The 18,817-nt window shown below is 37.8% G+C and overlaps 1 protein-coding gene across 6 annotated transcripts in view; it reads left to right on the top strand.

Annotated features, from left to right (window-relative positions):
• LOC146474020 (protein Wnt-4-like) overlaps positions 1 to 18,582 on the top strand; it is a 40,217-nt gene extending 21,635 nt beyond the window's left edge. For 5 of the 6 annotated variants that reach the window (XM_085118046.1, XM_085118043.1, XM_085118045.1 and 2 more), the window contains 4 exons: positions 12,321 to 12,438; positions 14,440 to 14,684; positions 15,624 to 15,904; positions 16,508 to 18,582. In XM_085118046.1, the coding sequence (XP_084974172.1) occupies positions 12,350 to 12,438; positions 14,440 to 14,684; positions 15,624 to 15,904; positions 16,508 to 16,975 (1,083 nt within the window). In that variant the 5' untranslated portion in view covers positions 12,321 to 12,349 and the 3' untranslated portion in view covers positions 16,976 to 18,582. Of the gene's footprint in view, positions 1 to 2,939; positions 3,078 to 12,320; positions 12,439 to 14,439; positions 14,685 to 15,623; positions 15,905 to 16,507 lie in introns of those variants that run through there. The other variant, XM_085118047.1, reaches the window with a different exon arrangement.
• Positions 18,583 to 18,817: the final 235 nt, after the last annotated feature.

Raw genomic sequence — 18,817 nt, 5'->3', positions numbered from 1 at the left:
GCTACTTCGATGAGTGGACCTATAATTGTTTCAACTCGGTACGGAAAGCAATGTTTGCTTTGGAAGACAAACGCGAAATTAAATTTGAAACTCAGAGGTTGCAGCATTTGGATAAAATAAGATGGTTCTTTTAGGCAGGAGTAACTCTTTGTTGTCAGTTAATAAAAAAAAAGTAACTTTGACCAGTGCTAAAATTTGCGTGCATGTATTGACCTTTGCTCAGTGTCAGGAAAAGTTCGTTCTCTTTCGATGCATTTATTTCCGGCTTAAAAAAAAAAGAGTTAAAAAAAAAAGATCTAAGAATTATTTTCACATTAAAAACTGCCATTTTTTAGCGAATGAAGCGATTAAGAATATATCAAGAAAGGCCCAACTTTTGTCTCTTAGGAATGTGCAAAGAGAAAGAAAAGAAACCGGCTCTTCAAATAAATAAGTGCTGGAGTGGATATTAATATCGTATGATTAGCGCTCTGAAAGGGCGGATTAAAGATAAAGTCATTGTCATGAAGGAGGTGGTATGGTTATATATCGAAAATGAGCACATCAAATTGTCATTAATGGCTGTTTATTTTGTAGCCCTTCAAAGTTTATAGATAAGAATTGTGACAGAAATCTTGATGCCAAACCTATTTTGAGACCGACAGAAAAGGGTTAATTCGCTATTTTTAGCATTCAAAATCGTTTTTTCTTCTGTGAATTGCGTGGATCTGAATTACTTGAAGTTTTTCAAATCTGTTACTTGCCTACTTCAAATAAAGAGGCAATTCAGTTATCTTAAAGTCCCCACAATTAAAAACAAGTATCTCACAGGCGAAGAGCTAAATTAAGCCGATTAAATGCACAGCGAACTCTCCACTTCATTCCAAGGGTAATACGGCTGGGTTAAAGACCTCCCAAGAGCCAGTCCGCTTCTCTCGAATGTGCATTTAAACGTAGAATGATGAGTGGTTTAGGATATGAAAAGTATCGCGTGCTTGTTTATGAAATACAGATGCCGTATTGACCGCACATATCGAATGAGTCCAAGAAAACTTGGCTTGAAACCCAGTTTTGTGATGTAGTCACGTAAATCCACGAAAACCTCCTCGTGCTGCCGGGATTTTCATCATTAAAACATTTCGAAACGATCTGATCTTGTAATGTTTTATTTATTTTCAAGTTCCTTTGTGTTTTTGCCTTTTTTTGTTTAAGTTCAGCCTTTAAGAAGTTGGTCTTTAAGTTTCCGTCCAAGAATTTGAAACGTTCAATATAGATGGCAAATCACATTCCACGACCGTCACTTTTCAAGTATATATTGACGTCATACGAGGTAAGGCCTCTTGCTTATCGTAACCACACTGCCGAATTTGTCGGCTTAATTATGATATTTCACAAGCTCGTTGAATTCTGATCTTCGGTACTAATTCATTTTCCATAATGAAATTCTAGATACAGGGTAGATAAAAATTATCAAGAACTATCGACTTTAGTTTTCTTGTGGTATGCATCATTAGCTCCCCAAAAGTGTTCTTGATTCTTCACGAAAGCGTTAGTCTCAAAGTAACAGTGAGTGTCGGTTCTTTCTCGTCATCGTAAATCATCAGTATGATCTCTCAGTGAAGCCGATTAATTTCTTTTATCTCATTAGTCGTTCGCTTGACAATGTACTGACATTATAATGAGAATTAAGATTTAGATCCGTCTTACTCAGTTGATGATTTCAGTGTGATTGAGCCTTATTACTCTTTTGCAGTTGTTGTTTCTTTCCACGTTCAAGAGCTCATCGCTTGTGTCTGTGATTGCTGAATAGTTCCAATATAGAACACATTGTATTTATATTTCAAAGGAATATTTCTGCCACGCCCTCTTCAGTACATAATCTCGACGGACACTTTACACGCTTCTTCTTTTATCAAGAAATCTCATCAAATCGTTTAATGCCTCTTAGCCTTATAAGTTGGCTAGATTTCAGCCTCAGAGAGATACGGATTCGCTTCAATGTAAAGTTGATATCCGTTCGACGACTATATATACACACTCGATAGTGTTTTTTTTGTGGAATCCTACAACAGCAAAACCGTTAGTAACGAGGCAATGGAAATGTGTCCACGTGTAAACAATTGCTGTGGTGTTTTTCGCGTGCAATACAGTAGACTATCGACAGTTTGTTGGTTAAAAGGAGAATAATTCCTCGCGGCGGTGCTTTTGAATGACTCGTGTGTGTCAAATAAGTTGACAGACGCGGCAACAAAAAGGAACAGACTTTCAGAGTAAAACAATGAAACAACCAAGTCTTAACACTGTAACTCAAAGTACTTCCTTCCTAATAACAAGAAAAGAATTGCACAAGATTTTATTGTTTTTAGGGATGTGATAATGTGGGCGTTTTGTGGTAAGTAAGTTCTGAAAGGGCCGAAATAATCACCTTAGGTACAGAGGGGTCAATTCTTTTTGGAAGATTTATCTTTTATCTCTAACCAAGAAAACTGATTAAGGTAACATTCTGCCTCTGAAAACCTTCCGGATTCCCTTCCTCACCGTAAATGATCTAGGTTGTTTACTTTTGGTCCACATTCTTGTATAAGATAAGTTTTTCTCACCCGAGAATTAGCTTTGCTATGTATTTTAATGGGATGCTTAGCTGTTGCAAAACACAGCGGCAGACGTTCTGCACGTGAACTTAATATGTCATAGCTATTATCTTTGATAAGGTGTTTAGAAATGTTTTTTTTGCCGCTTTGCACCAAGGTGAAAATGCCTCATTGTTCCTTTTGAATTCCAAATAGTTACGCTCAGGAATTAATAAAACTCTCGTCTTTTCAGTTTTATGGCCGTTTATTTGTCGGTTTCCTTTAAGGAGTGTTGATTTCTCCGGAACTAACAGGAAATCAGTTCACTATCACTTAATCCCCTACGCTATGCGTCAAACTCTGAAGAGTTTCATGTAACCTCGTAGCTTAAAATGATCTGGACTCTTCAATGAGACGGCACTTGTATATGGAGAGCTTGAGCTAAAGATCTCACAACGCCCTTAAGCGACAACGCGCAAAGTGAAATTCAGGTAGCTGGGTAGGAAATCCTTACGGCCTTTAGTCAAGGTGGGATTATTCAGTATTGTTTAATGTTTTGCTAGCAAGTATTAATGACTCTGTTTCAACTGATTCAGCTGATTATAAATTCTTGATAACTGAACTAATCAACTTTCGTAAGAGTATTGGTAAAATCTTTATGAGTACTTGAACATTTAGATAACAAAGTCAAACAAGCTTATCCAAATCAAACTAACAGGAAATACTTTTTTAAAACTAATGAAACCAAGGTAAACAGGGTAAACTGAAAGCTGTACTCTCTGAAAAGATATATGCAGTACTGTACGGATTCAGTTTTGCTGCCGAAATATTTTAGCGTGAAAGAATTCCAAGACTACAAACGCTGATTATGAAGACCTAAAAAGGAGACTAATTAAGTAATTTCTGCAAAGATCATTAATTAAGCTGTCTATTATGCTTTTTAATATTGGAGGTCTCCAATGAAGGCTACTGAAGTTATTTTTGCCTTTCCACTTTGAAACTAGTAGAAATCCACTTCAGAGATGGAATGTTCAATTAGCGCGTGTTTGCCCGCCCTAGAGCACCATTCCTAAATTGCTTTTCTTCCAGACGCATGGGGGCCCTTCAGTTCTCGGAAAGTCACTTCACCACGTGCACGTACTATAGACATTTTTAACATTGGCCCCGTCTTTTGCTCGAAAACACTACTGATTGTACTTTCATTGCTCTTATTCATAAGGGTTTGACCGGAGAACCTTAAATTCAAGGCTAGCCCGCAAGAAACAGCACTACTAACTGCTAACGAAAAGTATTTTCGGCCAAATCGGTTGTTCTGCACATGTTTCATGCGTGTGCATAAGTGCTTGTGGGGGAGTTTGTGTATATTTTCAACTACTAGGTTAAAAGTTTGGTACACTTTTCTTGAAATTGCAAGCCGGGGGGCCGGGGTTATAGAGGTCATGCCTGCATCCATACAGACATGAAAGCATAATCTTTATTTCAGCACGGAAAATCATCAGTCAAGCTTAAAAAAAGACGCTTAAAAAGAATGCTTAAGAATTGTTTTATATGATTGTCTTGTGGGAATCCGATCTGTCAGAGATTTGGTTAATCTGTCGTTTGAATTTCCTAATAGAGCCAGCATCCTCACAGTTCTTGGGGCACTAGATTGTTCCGCCAAAAGGCCCCACTGTAACTGAAGTTTCTTTTTAAATAATTTGTATTTGGCTTGAGCAAGGCGCTTTTACCTTCTAGTATTTCTCAAACGACAGCTTTGCGAAGCTCTCGCTCACTAAAAGCGTTTTGACTTTCCTAAAGCGATTAATACATTTTAACCAGCATAACGTACACGAGGTCATTTATCGTTCTATTACTACATTGTCACCGGCAGCAAAGTTTAAACCATCCACTGTCACGTTACAGGCTGTTTGTATTTTGCCTCGTGTCCGTTGGTTTATTTCACTTATTTTGCGTTCGATACAAAGGTTCCTTCAGTCGAAATTGCGAGCAAAACGGTGACGGCTATTTCAGCCGGATTTCGGTATCCATATGCGTGCACGATACGAGAAATAAAGTCACTCCTAGATCTTAAAAATTTAGCAAAACGCGAAATGTCGTCAGTTGGCGAGGACCGGATTAATAAACGAAAAGCAGACATTTCGAGCGTTTAGCTTTACATGATCCGCGTTCTCGTTTTGGAAAGTTGACAAACAGAAGCGAGAACTATAAGTACAACGCTTTAAACGAAAAAGAATTAGCTGAGAGCAGTACGAGTTCACTGGATGTACTGTGCATGCTTTTGAAGAGTTGCGGTGAAAATATGTAGTGACCGTGAATTGAAACAAAGAGAAGCGTTTTTGTAAAGCACTTTGAAAGTGCTTTACAAAAATGTTCCTCGTATAAAGTTTTAGCATCGGGCGGAGGTACCCCAGAAAAGAAAAGGAAAGAAAAGGTAAAAAAAAAAAAAAAACAAACAAAGGCGCGTGTTATGCATACCGCAAAGAAGATAACTTGAGACACGTATGCACATTGCTGTGGTTGTCTATACTTAGATAGAAAAGGAAAAAATGCGAGAAACTTTTGGGTAAAAATATAATGCGGTTAAACACAAAGACCACGTATAACGCAATTTTCCTGGAGATAAGAACGCTTAACGAGGCAATGGACGTCATTACGGTGTGCACATCGATTAACTTCAATCATTAAAAAGGAAATGGCGTTAAATCGAACTCATTGATGTGGTAATTGTTTGCTATAAAAAGTTATTTTTGAAATCAAATCCAAAGGTGAAGACTATCAGATGTAACGATGATTTTCCAAAAGAGCTATTTGTAGACTCGGTAAATCTGAGTCATGCTTAATTTAATTGCTAAATCTTGAAACTTTTGGTTTAAGATTTCAACAATAACAAGAACAACAACAAAACTAAACAAAAACAAACGTGTTTTTGTGATTACTAATTACGAAATGGCATTTCACAAAACGTCTTAGACATTTACCTCCCCAAGTTTCAGAGTAAAAACTTGTTAGACTATTCACGGTTTTTCTGACAAAAAAATGTCTGAGGACCGGAGAACTAAGTGGCAAATCTTCTTTGTTGATGACGTTTATTGGAATGAAAATACTTAAGAATTTCAAGTGCATTACAACGTTTTATGTGTAAAAGATTTTGTTATTTTTGTCGCTTTCCGACGTGAGAGCATGCAGACTATTTTTCAATATCTATTTCGATATACCGATAACAATTAGTTAATCTTTTCGTATGCTTATCGATAATAAAGTGTTAATCTATTCGTTTATCAACAATTTACCGTTTTCCGCTCAAATTCCTTGCCCATCCCTTCCCCTGAGGGTGACCACCCTTCCCGTGTGGAGTGTGGGGTGTCAATTCACAATGACGTGTACATGTGCTAGAAGAGCTAAGGGAATCCCGGGGAAATTACCACAATCTTCAAAATAATGGACAGGTTATTTAGCGGGTGTGTAAACTTTTTTATTCTGAAACAGTCCGTGAGCTGTGGCAACTATTAACGTCAACGACAGCACTGAACTAAGCTGATAGTGATTGATATATTTCAATGCGCCATGGCAAGCAATCTGGACTTTAAAACGAAAACCTGAGATTTGTGTGTGAGCCTCAAGTTGAATGGACCAAAAGGCCCAGGAGGAAATGAGCTTTAAAGAAGTACAATTCCATCCGATTTCAAAAATATAATTACAAATTGGATGTTAAAATAGCAAAAATTACCTCTTGCCTGCTGGTGGATTGTAAGCCATTTTCTAGTTTCATTTGTTGTTTAGTTTCGAGCACCCTCTCTCCATTCGGGTATAACTTTCATTGCCGAATCCCTCAATTTCTTTACTACGATTTAAGCGTACTTTTAGTTTCTCAAATTCGCCCTTCTTATTAGGACAGTCAAAATTTTCTATCAAGATAATCAGCTCAAAGTAATCATTCTCTATATCTAAAACAGCTGAATAAACAGACCCAAGTAGAAGAATTGCGACTCGCAAATATTCTCAAGACAGTAACTAAAAATAAATAAACAGTCACGACAAGACATTTGCCAGTTAATTCCACGAGCAACAAAAGGAAAACGGCCATTCATTATACCCTTTGTCAACAGTATCGATATCACGGGCTAAACTTCGGGCTATCGCTGCGTGTCTTGATCAGACATTGCTAGGGTGTTACATGAGGTCTCAGAAAACACGCCACAATCGATGAAAGTCGAGAATTTATGAGACAGTTTTTGCGATTATTGATTGATCATCGATTGGCTATGACATCGATTGGATTTCCGATGCCGCATCGATTTTCAGCATGTATTGGTCAGAAAACTAAGTCTGCATTGTCGTAAATTGCGACATCACTTCCTATGCTGTATTTGAATGTGTATCACGTACCGATCGCAAATTGTAATAACACGTTGTCGTAATTTGTAATAATCCGAGTTGTCGCAAAGTGAATACATTGTCGCGCTTTGTAGCAGGTCTTTAAAACATGATATAAAACTAGCAAATAACTACTGAAAAATCATCCCGGGATATAAATTATTTCAATGTTTGCCAGTGTCGTGAGGGCAATTCCACTGATCAGCTCAACAACATTTTTGGGAACACCGAAGTAAGACACTCCCGAGGAATATGAAAACACAACATAGATTCTCCTGTTGCAGTTTTCCTCTATGTATTGTTCAGCCGAGTTCAAATGGTGATACTTCTATATTCATCTTATTCGTTCAGATAACTTGCTCGCAGGGAAAAGAATTCGCCTATTCCTACTGCGTCTGCACGGTCTTCCATGGTTTTCTGTACACCATTTGGGACGCTTTAACCACCGAGCTACCGGCAAAACTGGTGTAGCCCCGGTTTATTCACACGAGCACTCGGTTCCTCGGTTCGAAATATAATCAATTGATAGCAACCTTACATACATACATACTTCATTTAACGTGGATAAAACACACTTAGCTATTCGCTAGTTTCCAGGTGCTCCACGATTTAACATTAAGTAATGTGCAGTAACTTAAAAAAACAAAAGACTCAAAAAAAGAAAAAAACTTATTTACATCGAACAAATTGAAATGAAATTTAGAATTTAAAATTAGACGGTGTTTAAGTTGCCACCCTAAAATGTGTGAAAGAAGCCACCAGGCCCCAGTTGTTCAAAGAGCGGATAATTTTATCCACTGGATAGGTCGCTATCCAGCAGATGAAATGTGAGCAAGATTTTCCCAATAGCCCTAAAATTTGTGGATAGAGTAGAAGCATATGTGTGGAAAACTTGCCAAAGGTGTTAGTTGGAGTACATCTGCTCCGCTGGATAGTGACTTATCCAGTGGATAAAGTTATCCACTCTTTGAACAACTGGGGCCAGGTTTTATTTTGATCGAAGGGAAAGGACAACTGTGGTGTGAGTCATTCGTCTTCCCTCACTTTCAGCCGGTCCTAATTGTATAGCACCAGCAAACGTTAGGAAAGATACTTGATGAAACATTGCAGAACTTCAACACTGCTTGTCGTCCGAACGGTTTTCCTTATAGAGAATATCTTTCTGTTTCCTTTCATTTTTTAGCACTTCTTTTTTGTTTTCTTTTTGTTTCTGCTATAAATGGTTCAACAAATTTTTCAGTGGTAGTTATTTGGTCAGTAAATTGGTTGGTTAGCTGGCTAGTTCGTCGTTAGTTGATCAGCAGAAAGTCAGTTTTAACACTCAGTTCCAAACCTTTGAAATGCATATGGTTGGAATTTTTTTAATAGATTATGCCCAAAAGTCGATTGACAATAACATCACAGTTACCAGTAATTTCAGTTTGACGACTTGTTACGGAACACAACAATGTTATCTGAGTATTACAATTTACGAATATTCGAATTGTTGCAATTCACGATAGGTTTTATGGTTTAGGGCGTTATTGCAACAATATCTGCCCACTTTGTAAAACAGAGAGGGAGCCTCGGGCAAGAGTGGGCTCGCGATTTCAGCTCAGGCTCTGTGGGAAAATTTTCTTGTACCGGAATTACAGAGATAATCTAAATTATGCCTCGGAAAATACTTTTTCTAAACTTTTTACGTTAATAAGCGCCGAATTCTTTCTGTTCGTCACGGTAAAAGGCTTTCATCAGAGTTTTAAAGCACTTAAGGACCCCCACCCCCAGCCCTCCCCCTCCATAACGGCCCTATTCATACATGCGCACTATAATCGTCCCAGGCTGTGACTCTTTTAATAGGCTGTGTTTTAAAATTCGTTACCTTGCGCAAACTTTTTTTAAAGTTACAACATACAGACAAATATATCTGAACCGTGCTGACATAATAGCGTCTGATAAATTTCACATACAGTACATACATTTACATACATAATACCTTTTTTTAACATGGTAAAAATATCAGTTACAAATGGATAAAAAGAAGAATTGATTTAAATGCTTGCCGTGCGGGAGTACGAGCAGAACATTTAAGTAAGCGGTCACCACTTAGACGATAACAGTGTGAAAAAGAAAAGTTAACCAGTAGCAACTTTCGTGGGTGTAAAAACATATCGACTGATTAAACAGCTGCCGTGGGTGTGAAGAATAGATAAGTCACGGACTGGCACAAAATACAAATGGCGCAAATTTTCTGCAATTTCGAATTCACTTCGCCGGCTGAAGTTTAACCGAAACTCAAGGATAAGAGTCACAGTCATTTGAGGCAAGTACACTCACTTCTTACAAGCTTTGTTGGGGGTGGTCCGCCCGTAAGTAAGTTGTCTGAACAACACTGATTAAATTCTCAAGTTTTGACACCCAGATGTTTGAAGGAGACAAAAGGTTCGATTCTCAATTTCCTTTTAGTTTAGGAAGATACGCGTTCAAGCAAACACTACCTCTATTGATACCGTTGAATTTCATTGAGAAGGAATTGAACTTTTATTGAAAGAAAGCAAGCGGTCTATTGCCACCGTCAAGACATCATTTCGTTTACAAAGGAAACGTTGAATGGCCCTTTCCGACCAGCACCTAATTATAATTTCTCATGGTTGATTAATATTTCTTGATAAATCATGAAAACTGTATTAACCCAGTAGATAGATAGATCTAAATGTACGGTGGCTACTGGCGCAAGAAAAGACTGAAAAGGCAGTCGTTTATTTCATAATATAAACAACAGAGATTAGCCTATTTTGAGTGTTGGTACGTGGACCAATAAGAAGCTTTAATTCCTATGACGCGTGCTAAAATTTTCGCGCCTTTTTATGACTGGGAGTCGCGGACGTGCAGAGGAATTAATTTCTTTAACCTTTTCGTACTGGTGATCAAGAAGAGTGTTTTGTGGTGAGATAGCGAACGTAAAACAGTTTTATTAGGCCGGTAAATTTCTTTTCATTCTACCGTTAATTGTCAGCTCATCAGTTAGACTGTCAATAAATACACCAGTTCGCAGTTGTTTTTTAATTTAACAGTGAAGACGGAAAAAGCGACGTTTGTATAAACTTAGTTTCCCGTTTGGACTGCGGATAAATCAACATAACAAGTCCCCCAAAGCTGAATAACAAACTTTTTCTGTCATCTTAACTTTGTAGGCTCGGCGAATGTCTCATGATATGTGTCTGATCTCTTCAGTTGTGGAAAAATATTTGACGTCAAATTTCCGTACTCCGTGCCTTACTTAAATGGCGGAAAAACCCACGAATTCGGAACTATAACTTTCAACAGCAATTATTATATCACAATTTTTTCAATAACTGGCGGGATGGTTATATTTATTGTTCGCGTTTATTTGGTTAACTTTTTTAATTAAAGATGTTCATTCGGAAGGCTTAAGGGAAATGTTTGGCATAGTTTAATTTTTGTTCAAAATCATTTCTCTGGATATTTGACATATTTCTTCTTTATTGTGAATGAAACCGTGCGTCAAGGAATCAATAACCACTGACCACAAGAATTAAATAGACTTCTGTGAACTATAATCAAGCCGATTGCCGAGATTAAAAGGCTTATTAGAACGAGTTTTGAGAAAATACGGAAGTCTTTAAAATCGATATAAACATTGTTATTTCGGTCTGTTAATTGTTTATTTACATAATGTGCACTGTGAGTTCATATTAATTATGGCACTTAAGACGGTATTGTTGTTTGTAAACACGAACATACGATAAAACATTGTATCAGCCAGCATAAGACTGGTATCAATATTATCGCATACCAGGCTTACAGCTTTTGACTCGCGTACAAAGTTGACGCTCATTAAGTGTTTTATTCGTATTAAAAAGTGAAATAGATTTACGTTCACATCATTGCTTTTTAAAAAAATGGTTTGTATGGGTTTGTCTGGGTGTGTAAGTCCCAAGGGATGCGAAGGCGTTATAAACAACTACGGCCGAACTTATAATGAAATCGCATAAGACTGAATCCAATAAAACAAGCGCAACAGAGACGAGCACATTACATAAGACTGTGGGCTGACAGTAGAAAGAGAACGTCAGAACTGAAAAACTAGCTGATAAGTGTACAAAGTTTTCAGCACTCAGCTAAGGTAAGATGACCGATTTTTCCTGACTATACCTGCGTGAGATCAAACCTTTATTCTCTAAGCCGTCTCAAGTTAGTAATTTCGCGGTTAATGTCGTGAACAGAGAAAGGAGCAAAAACGCATTTTAACGATGAAGTTTTTTCTTCTGAAAATTGCCGCAGAACTTTGGACAGTAGAAGTAGAAATGAAATTACTGCGATTCATTTTATTCATTGGAGTGGTAATTTTTTTTAAGGGTAACAATGACAATTAAATCGATCTTAACTAAGCCTGAAGTTAGGAACAGGTGACTGGCCAATAAACTAGTGTCATTGTATGTCACACGAACGACGGTGAAATAAAAAGTTCGCTGCAAAAGTTTGATTCATATAGATCGTCGGTCACCGAGTTCTTGGTAATCTCGATTATCTTGTTGACTAGTTGCTTTAATTCTAAGTTACCAAAAGACGCAAACTCTGTGAAGTATTGTTTTCTTTGCACCTGTTAAGCTACACGAAGTCCTTTTTTTTAAGGAGCGTCTCAAACGAACTTGTTTTCACTCATTTTATTCGCACGTGAGCAACCGTCAATTCACCAAATAAACCGACAAAGTAGGTAATCATTCATTATGAGCTTAATCTTTATTTAAAAGAGTCTAGTCTGGTCTTCATAAACAATTTAATCAATAAACACGGTTTTCAGAAAGTAAATCCCACACCATATCTGACACCAATACGATTTAAAACACACGGAATTAAGCAAGCTGTTTATTTACGCTCAATATACTGCGCCCGGTCCAGCAAAAATGTTCTTCACGTTTGAAGATGAGAAAAATTATCATATATACCTTTGTCATGACTTGACAACTTTTCATTGTCCACTAAGACAAAGACATTAGTGTGAAATAATACGGGAACGAAGTGACAAACCAGTAATTAAGTATTAACTCTACACTGAACGTACACTTGTTGATAAAAAACGGACTTTTTTAGCACTGAATTTCTGGCTACTTTGTCAGCCTTCGAAAGAACTTTCGGGAGCGAGTGTCATTTCGTTAGCTGAGCTAAACCCGCATTGCATCTTAGCTTTTTAATTAATCTGTGCCCTTCTCAATAACAGAAAATTCATTGAGCAAAAGTGCCGTCATTTTTGCACATTACTTTGTCTAGTTTATCACATGTTATGAGGCGGCAACACTTTGAGTGAAACCCGCCTAGGGGATTTCATAAGGAGGCTAGATTGCTCTTTTGTTCAGCGCATTCTGATCATAAACCTTCATTCTTTTACCTCGCCAGTTAAAGAAACCGCTCGTAAAGAAGCTAGCATGGTGCTTGTGGAAATGGTGCGACTGGTTCAAGTGTTGATAGCAGTCGAGTTTGTGCTTATCTCTCCGGTGACGACAAGCCAGTGGCTGTAAGTATCAACTGATTCAGGAACATTTGGAAACGCTTCAGAAATACGAGTTAGAAGATTGTTTGTTGTAGTTTTCTTTTCGGTAGAACAGCCTGGACTAATAATCGTTAGAAAAAAATGTCCGAGACTGCGATGCTTGTATGCAGTACACTGTTTAGTGAATATGTTAGGATGTTAGTGTTGGTGACTGCACCTTGATATACATGTAATGAAACATTTTAAGGCGAAATCTATTAATTTCAGCCTGTCCTAATTCAAAGTTCATGTAATTATAAAGGCGAGACAAATTTGTCTGAAAGTCAACAAGCTACTTATTGAATTGAATATTTTACCTTTAAAAACAGTTTTACGATGAAAACAAACGCAACTGATAAAACCACTTAACAGTTTATGACGCAAAGTTGCAATAGAGTAGAGTTTTCAACTTGCGATTAAAATACGTGCCAGTTTTGTTTGTGTCCGGCTGCCCAGATAAAACCTTGGCAACATAGATCGATTAGGCAGCGGAATTAAATACTGATTTGACGTTCTTGAATTCTTTTCTGAAATGACAAGACGGTTGTAAAGTTAAACCCGATTGTCAGTTGTGTCTAGATTTATTTCAGTGTTTCAGAAATGTGGCTAGTCTTTCAAAGGCCTGTTAGCGAATAAAAGGTATAACCCGCCGTTTGAAAATAGAGCAAACACGTCACAAAACGAAGAATTTGTCAAGGAAAACCGCAATTGCATGCCAAATTATTCCCTTAAAATTAAATTTTTAAGTCTCCCGGACTAAAATTATAGTTTTCAAACTTACTGAGAAAACACTAGTTCTGTTATCTGTTCAGATTTGAGGAATCTCATTTGCTTTGCTTTTTCTCTTCCATGCCGTTGTCAGTAAAGCTCTTCCAAAATCCGAGAGAAGATTTCAGGTTTCAACTTTGTCGGAAATTATTTGACGTCAGATTCCCTTTTTTCCCATACGAATACTGTATTCCCTACTATGTTTGTCGCGAGGAATTTGCGCTCTTGATTTGCTTGACCATAAACCAAGTAAAACTGAACGGCAAGAATCAATAGACAAAAAAAGAATCAATTGCGCTATGAGCCAACTGCATGAAGCACCAGAATGATCTACAGATTGATCTAACTAGAAGTGATTAAGCGTTTATACGTATGAAGAAGAACCAGGAAACTGATTAGCTGAAACTTGTGCCCCACCTTCGTAACCTCAATACACAGTGAAACTTGCTTGGTATTTTACCCATCAAGACTGTTTCCTTAGGCAATAGGTCATATGACGCAGGAATTACGTCATTTTTCGGACAGCCGCCAACTTGGATTTTCTTCAAGGAAATCCTAAAATGGTAGAAAAATGCAAAAGCTATGACGAAAAAATTTAAAATTTTCATAGTGAAAGCAAAACGCGTGCCCCACCTTCGTAACCTCAATACATAGTGAAACTTGCTTGGTATTTTACCCATCAAGACTGTTTCCTTAGGCAATAGGTCATATGACGTAGAAATTACGTCATTTTTCGGACAGCCGCCAACTTGGATCCGCCATCTTGGATTTTAAGATTTTTCCAAAACCTCAGAAAACTGTGCAAATTGACACAAAGTATCAAAACCAACAAGGAAATCCTAAAATGGTAGAAAAATGCAAAAGCTATGACGATAAATTTAAAATTTTCACAGTGAAAGCAAAACGCGCAAAATCCGTAAAAAGCAAGGCTGTCAATTTCTCTAAACCATGCAAGCATCAAGTCACAAGAACAGTGAAGTGTTAAACCAAACTGTGGCCAGATAATTTTTACGGAAATCCACAAGGGTCAGTGTTCACTTGTGTTTTACCCCATCCCCAGAAAACAGAAAGGGTTTAGTGTTATTTATTTTCTGAAACTTTTGTTACTTCTTTTATCTCTAATATTTAAGCTTATCTGTTGTTAACATTCTATTAACAGCTTAACATTACATTCGTTTCTTACATATATTAATCAATCTTCATGCATTATATCTCTAGGTCCCTGGCGCTCACCAGTTCTGTAAACAGTTTTATTAGCAGACGAAGTTGCGATGAAGTTGGCGACCAACTCAATCATAGACAGGTGCAAGTCTGCAAGAGGAATATTGACGTAATGAATAGCGTCAAATTTGGAGCTACAATTGCTGTTCAAGAATGTCAGCATCAGTTTCGCTACAGGAGATGGAATTGCACCACTGTGCAGTTTGAGAAATCACCCGTGTTTGGGAATTCTGTTAACGGAGGTAAGTTTTTTTTAAAATTTACAATGCACCCTTCAATTACTTAGCATCGTGTGAATATAAATTTTGCATTGACTGCTCTAAATGAAATTTAAAGACTCACAAGCTGTTCTATCTTCAGATTGTTAGAATAGTAATAATCATGATACTAGTAAACCACTATGATAAATCAGCAAGGAGATTAAGGGTCAGTTATTAAAAGGCAGTTTAGACGGTGGTTAACAAAAACCACGTTCTGAGCCATTTTCAATTTTGCCAACAATCATATCTAAACATTGTCTGCTGACGGTAACAAGAAAGCTTGCATCCCAGACTAGAAAACTATTTATCTACTGTAAATAAATCTCTTATAAACTAGTTTGGAGGCCTATTAAATGTCTTAAGCCTCGGCCTGAGTTCGACTATGTTTAAATAACTGGCCCTCAATGAACTATTTTGAATATCAGTTCGACCGCTGACTGAACGTGTAATGATGAAATTGCATTTGAGCATTTGAGCCTCTCACACAATTGTACACATATAAGATTTATAATTAACAGAACAATTATATATTTATAAAAAATACAAACAAAGAAATCCATTTTATAGCGCGAGGTCTAGTGCATATACTTGATACTTTGTTGCTGAAATCCCACTCCCAGCTGTAGTATTTTCTCCTTTTTCTTTTTTTCAGTTATAGTAGTACATGAATACTTCCAAACTCCAGCTGCCCCTCTATTTCGAATTCGATAGGGAAATCTCGGTTTCTATTTACACTTTGTCTTTTCAAGACGGCGATTATCCCCTCCCCCCCCCCCCCCCCCCTTGATAGGAGCCCATTAGCACGACCACTGTTGTTCATTAGCCTTCCAGATATCAATCTTCTGCTTGTTTGCCAATGGTTTGATATATATGTAGAGAAAGTAACTTCAGTTCACTGATAGACAGTTTTGTCTTTGCCAGGAACTAGGGAGGCTGCTTTTGTGCATTCCATCTCATCCGCCGGTGTGGCGTACGCTGTCACGCAGTTTTGCAGCGCAGGGAAATTGGGACGAAAGTGCGGTTGCGATCAGAAATACAGAGGGATGTCTGAAAAAGGCTGGAAATGGGCTGGGTGCAGTGATGATATAGAGTATGGCATCGAGTTTTCTAGGACGTTTGTCGACGCAAGGGAGCGTGGACGGAAAGCTGGAAACCCTGCCCGTGTTCTGATGAATCTTCACAACAATAACGCAGGGAGAATGGTACGTAGTGTCCAGCAGAACTTCAAAATAGCTGACTTTTAGACGTGACCGATTCTGTGATGCATAACTGATCAATAAAGGAAAAGCGATTTAGAAGTCGATTTTGGCATTATCAAGGAGCGCATGTCGCTTGGGATGGTATCTATCAGTTCATAACGGTGTATAGAGAGCTGAGTTTTTGATTTGACGTCTCAGTTTTTTTTTGTCCATTGAGAGTCAATAAGTCATTAATCCATCAACCCCAATGATGCCAACATATATATTCGCCCTCTTCTTCATTCATTTGTGATAATACACCTTGCTTTAACTTTGGTGATCACTTCATTTATTCGTGTCGTTTGTGTGTATCATTGAGTTGTGATACTAAAACGAGAAATGTATTGGTCACCAACGTTCTTAAGGGGTTATTTCGGATTGCCCGATTTCGTCCAATACATTATTATTTATTTAGCCTTGCCAAAAAGTACAAAAGAGTTGCACTGGTACCAAGACTATAAAAAATATGTTCTGTATGGCTATATGTTCTCTATGGCAATTTTTGTATCTTTTAACGACTTCACCTGTACTATGTATTTATTTTGTTCAACGTTTTCCGATCAATAGGCTGTGCAGAAGTTCATGAAAATTCAGTGCAAATGTCACGGGGTGTCAGGATCGTGTAACGTGAAAACTTGCTGGCGATCGCTGCCAAACTTTAGACTGGTCGGCGACCACATCAAAGAGAAATTTGATGGTGCTACAGAGGTTGAGGTCAAGGAGATTGGTTCCAGGAGGGTCCTGGTGCCACGAAATCGCAACTTCAAGCCCCATACCATCAAGGACCTGGTCTATCTTGATCGTTCACCCAATTTCTGCAATGCAGACCCCAACACGGGCTCGCTTGGAACCCAAGGAAGATTCTGCAACCGTACCTCTCAGGCTATAGATGGATGTGAGCTGATGTGCTGTAACAGGGGCTACACTACGAGCCAAGAGTTCAGGGTGGAGCGCTGTGAATGCAAGTTTCACTGGTGCTGTTATGTCCGATGTCAAACGTGCTCGAAGAGAGTGGAGGTTAGCATGTGCAAGTAGACTTGCCTGCGAAAAACAATAACATTTTTGACTTAACAAATGTACACATTGTGACGCACGGTGTAGCCTTGCCTTTTAGCACGCTACGAATGGAAGCTACACTGTAGTAATGGACGAGTAAGGAAGGTTTTATATATGTGTGCAGGGTTGATGGACGTGTAAGTAACATTTTGTGCACGTGTGTACCTCCTATATCAGGTAATCCTGTACAAGTTTGACTAGTTTCGTTCTCGACAATTTGAGCGAACAAATGTTTTGTTATCGTGATTCTCCAGGATTATCAATCTGTTCCTCTATTTCCGCCACTTTTCAGCTTTTCTCTTTAAGAAGAAGTAACAAAGTCACGAATCAGAGGTCATGAATACATGTAGAAGAACCAATTATTTTACGGGCTGAGCTCAGTAGCATGTACGTAGGGATCCAAACTAACACTAGTTCATTTTACCGAGATGAGATCCTGGTTAGAATAAAAAACAGGGATTTTGGATACTTCTAAAAACTCGTGTTTCGCATAATTGTAAGAAATGGAAGTTAAAACTAATTTACCCATTCCAATTTCTTGTTATCCTGTTAATTATTGGTTTAAATGTTAATCCGTAATGGATCTCAACATTGTCTTTAGAGGGATGAAAATGTTAGCATGTGTTAGAAAGGGTCGAGTTTTTTTTAGCCGTGTTTCAATGTTTGTCCCCGAGTGTAGGAAAATAAACCAATTATTGTACTGCTATATTTAGTCTTATTAGAAAGAAGCATTGCTGTTAAAGACACAACGCCTGTAAAGAAACTTTTTTACTCGATAATGAGCCAGTTTTGAGTACTCTATTAAGATAATTGTTTAGTTGGAAATAGAGCGGTTTTCGATTGAGTGTCGACAGTAATTCGCAATTGTTTTGGTTTTGCTTTACCAACTTTCTCAATTAATCTGATGGATAACCAAAAACAAACGTGACCTGCTTGCACGCGTTTTCCCACGCTTGGCGCCTGTCGCATGTATTTGCTTCGAATTCTGATTGGTTCATTGTCCTGTTTACGTGTTTTGTGATTGGCCAGAGCGATTTCTTTAGTTTGGGTCTTGCGATACTCAATCGAAAACTGCGCTGTCCCAGAGGTTTAGTTGTTCTGCTCCATAGAATGCATATATTAGTATAAAATACTCATACCACAGCGCATTGAGAGCACATGAATAAAATTCCATATTTATTTCGGCACTAGAAGCAGACTTGAGCCACCTTAAGGTTCACTTATTTGGTCACGATCGCGATTTATACAGCTGTTGCTTTACAGCTCCGGTGTTCCCCAGTTCCAAAGAGGTGAATGTTTTCAAAGAAGAACTCTAAATTATGACGTGTAAACAGTTCATAACTCTAGATTACTTAACCACTTGGTATTCTAAAGTAGAAAAAACTATATAACTTAATAAGTTCATGGATACGAGTATGCGGCGTATATCTAGCGCCATTGTTAGATTCAGTTTTTCTAGTATCTAGACCGCGACTGTATGTATTCGCGTGTAACTAGCATTCAGGAGTGCAGACTAAACTTGTAAATATTGTAGAAAATGTCACAAAGTTTACCTTAATCGATTAAAAAAAATTAAATTAACATAATGTTGTGTCTGTTGCTTGGACAAACTATTCTAACCTCGCGCTCGTTTTGTAACTTGAACAATCTTTGAACTCGACTTTTGCTTTAATGAAATTTTCTTTTTCCATTGTAGTTCACATTTTGACTCACAGACTCCAAAAACTGATGTTAGCTTTTAGTATTAGTAACACTAGAAAAGTTTTGTGTTAGTCTAAGCAAAGAATAAGGACTTAGTTTGAGAAAGTAGTTGGTACAAGC

The sequence above is a fragment of the Pavona decussata genome, unplaced genomic scaffold (genome assembly GCF_977016875.1).
Source record: "Pavona decussata unplaced genomic scaffold, jaPavDecu1.1 SCAFFOLD_92, whole genome shotgun sequence".
Lineage (NCBI taxonomy): Eukaryota > Metazoa > Cnidaria > Anthozoa > Scleractinia > Agariciidae > Pavona > Pavona decussata.
This window is presented reverse-complemented; position numbering and strand designations above follow the sequence as displayed.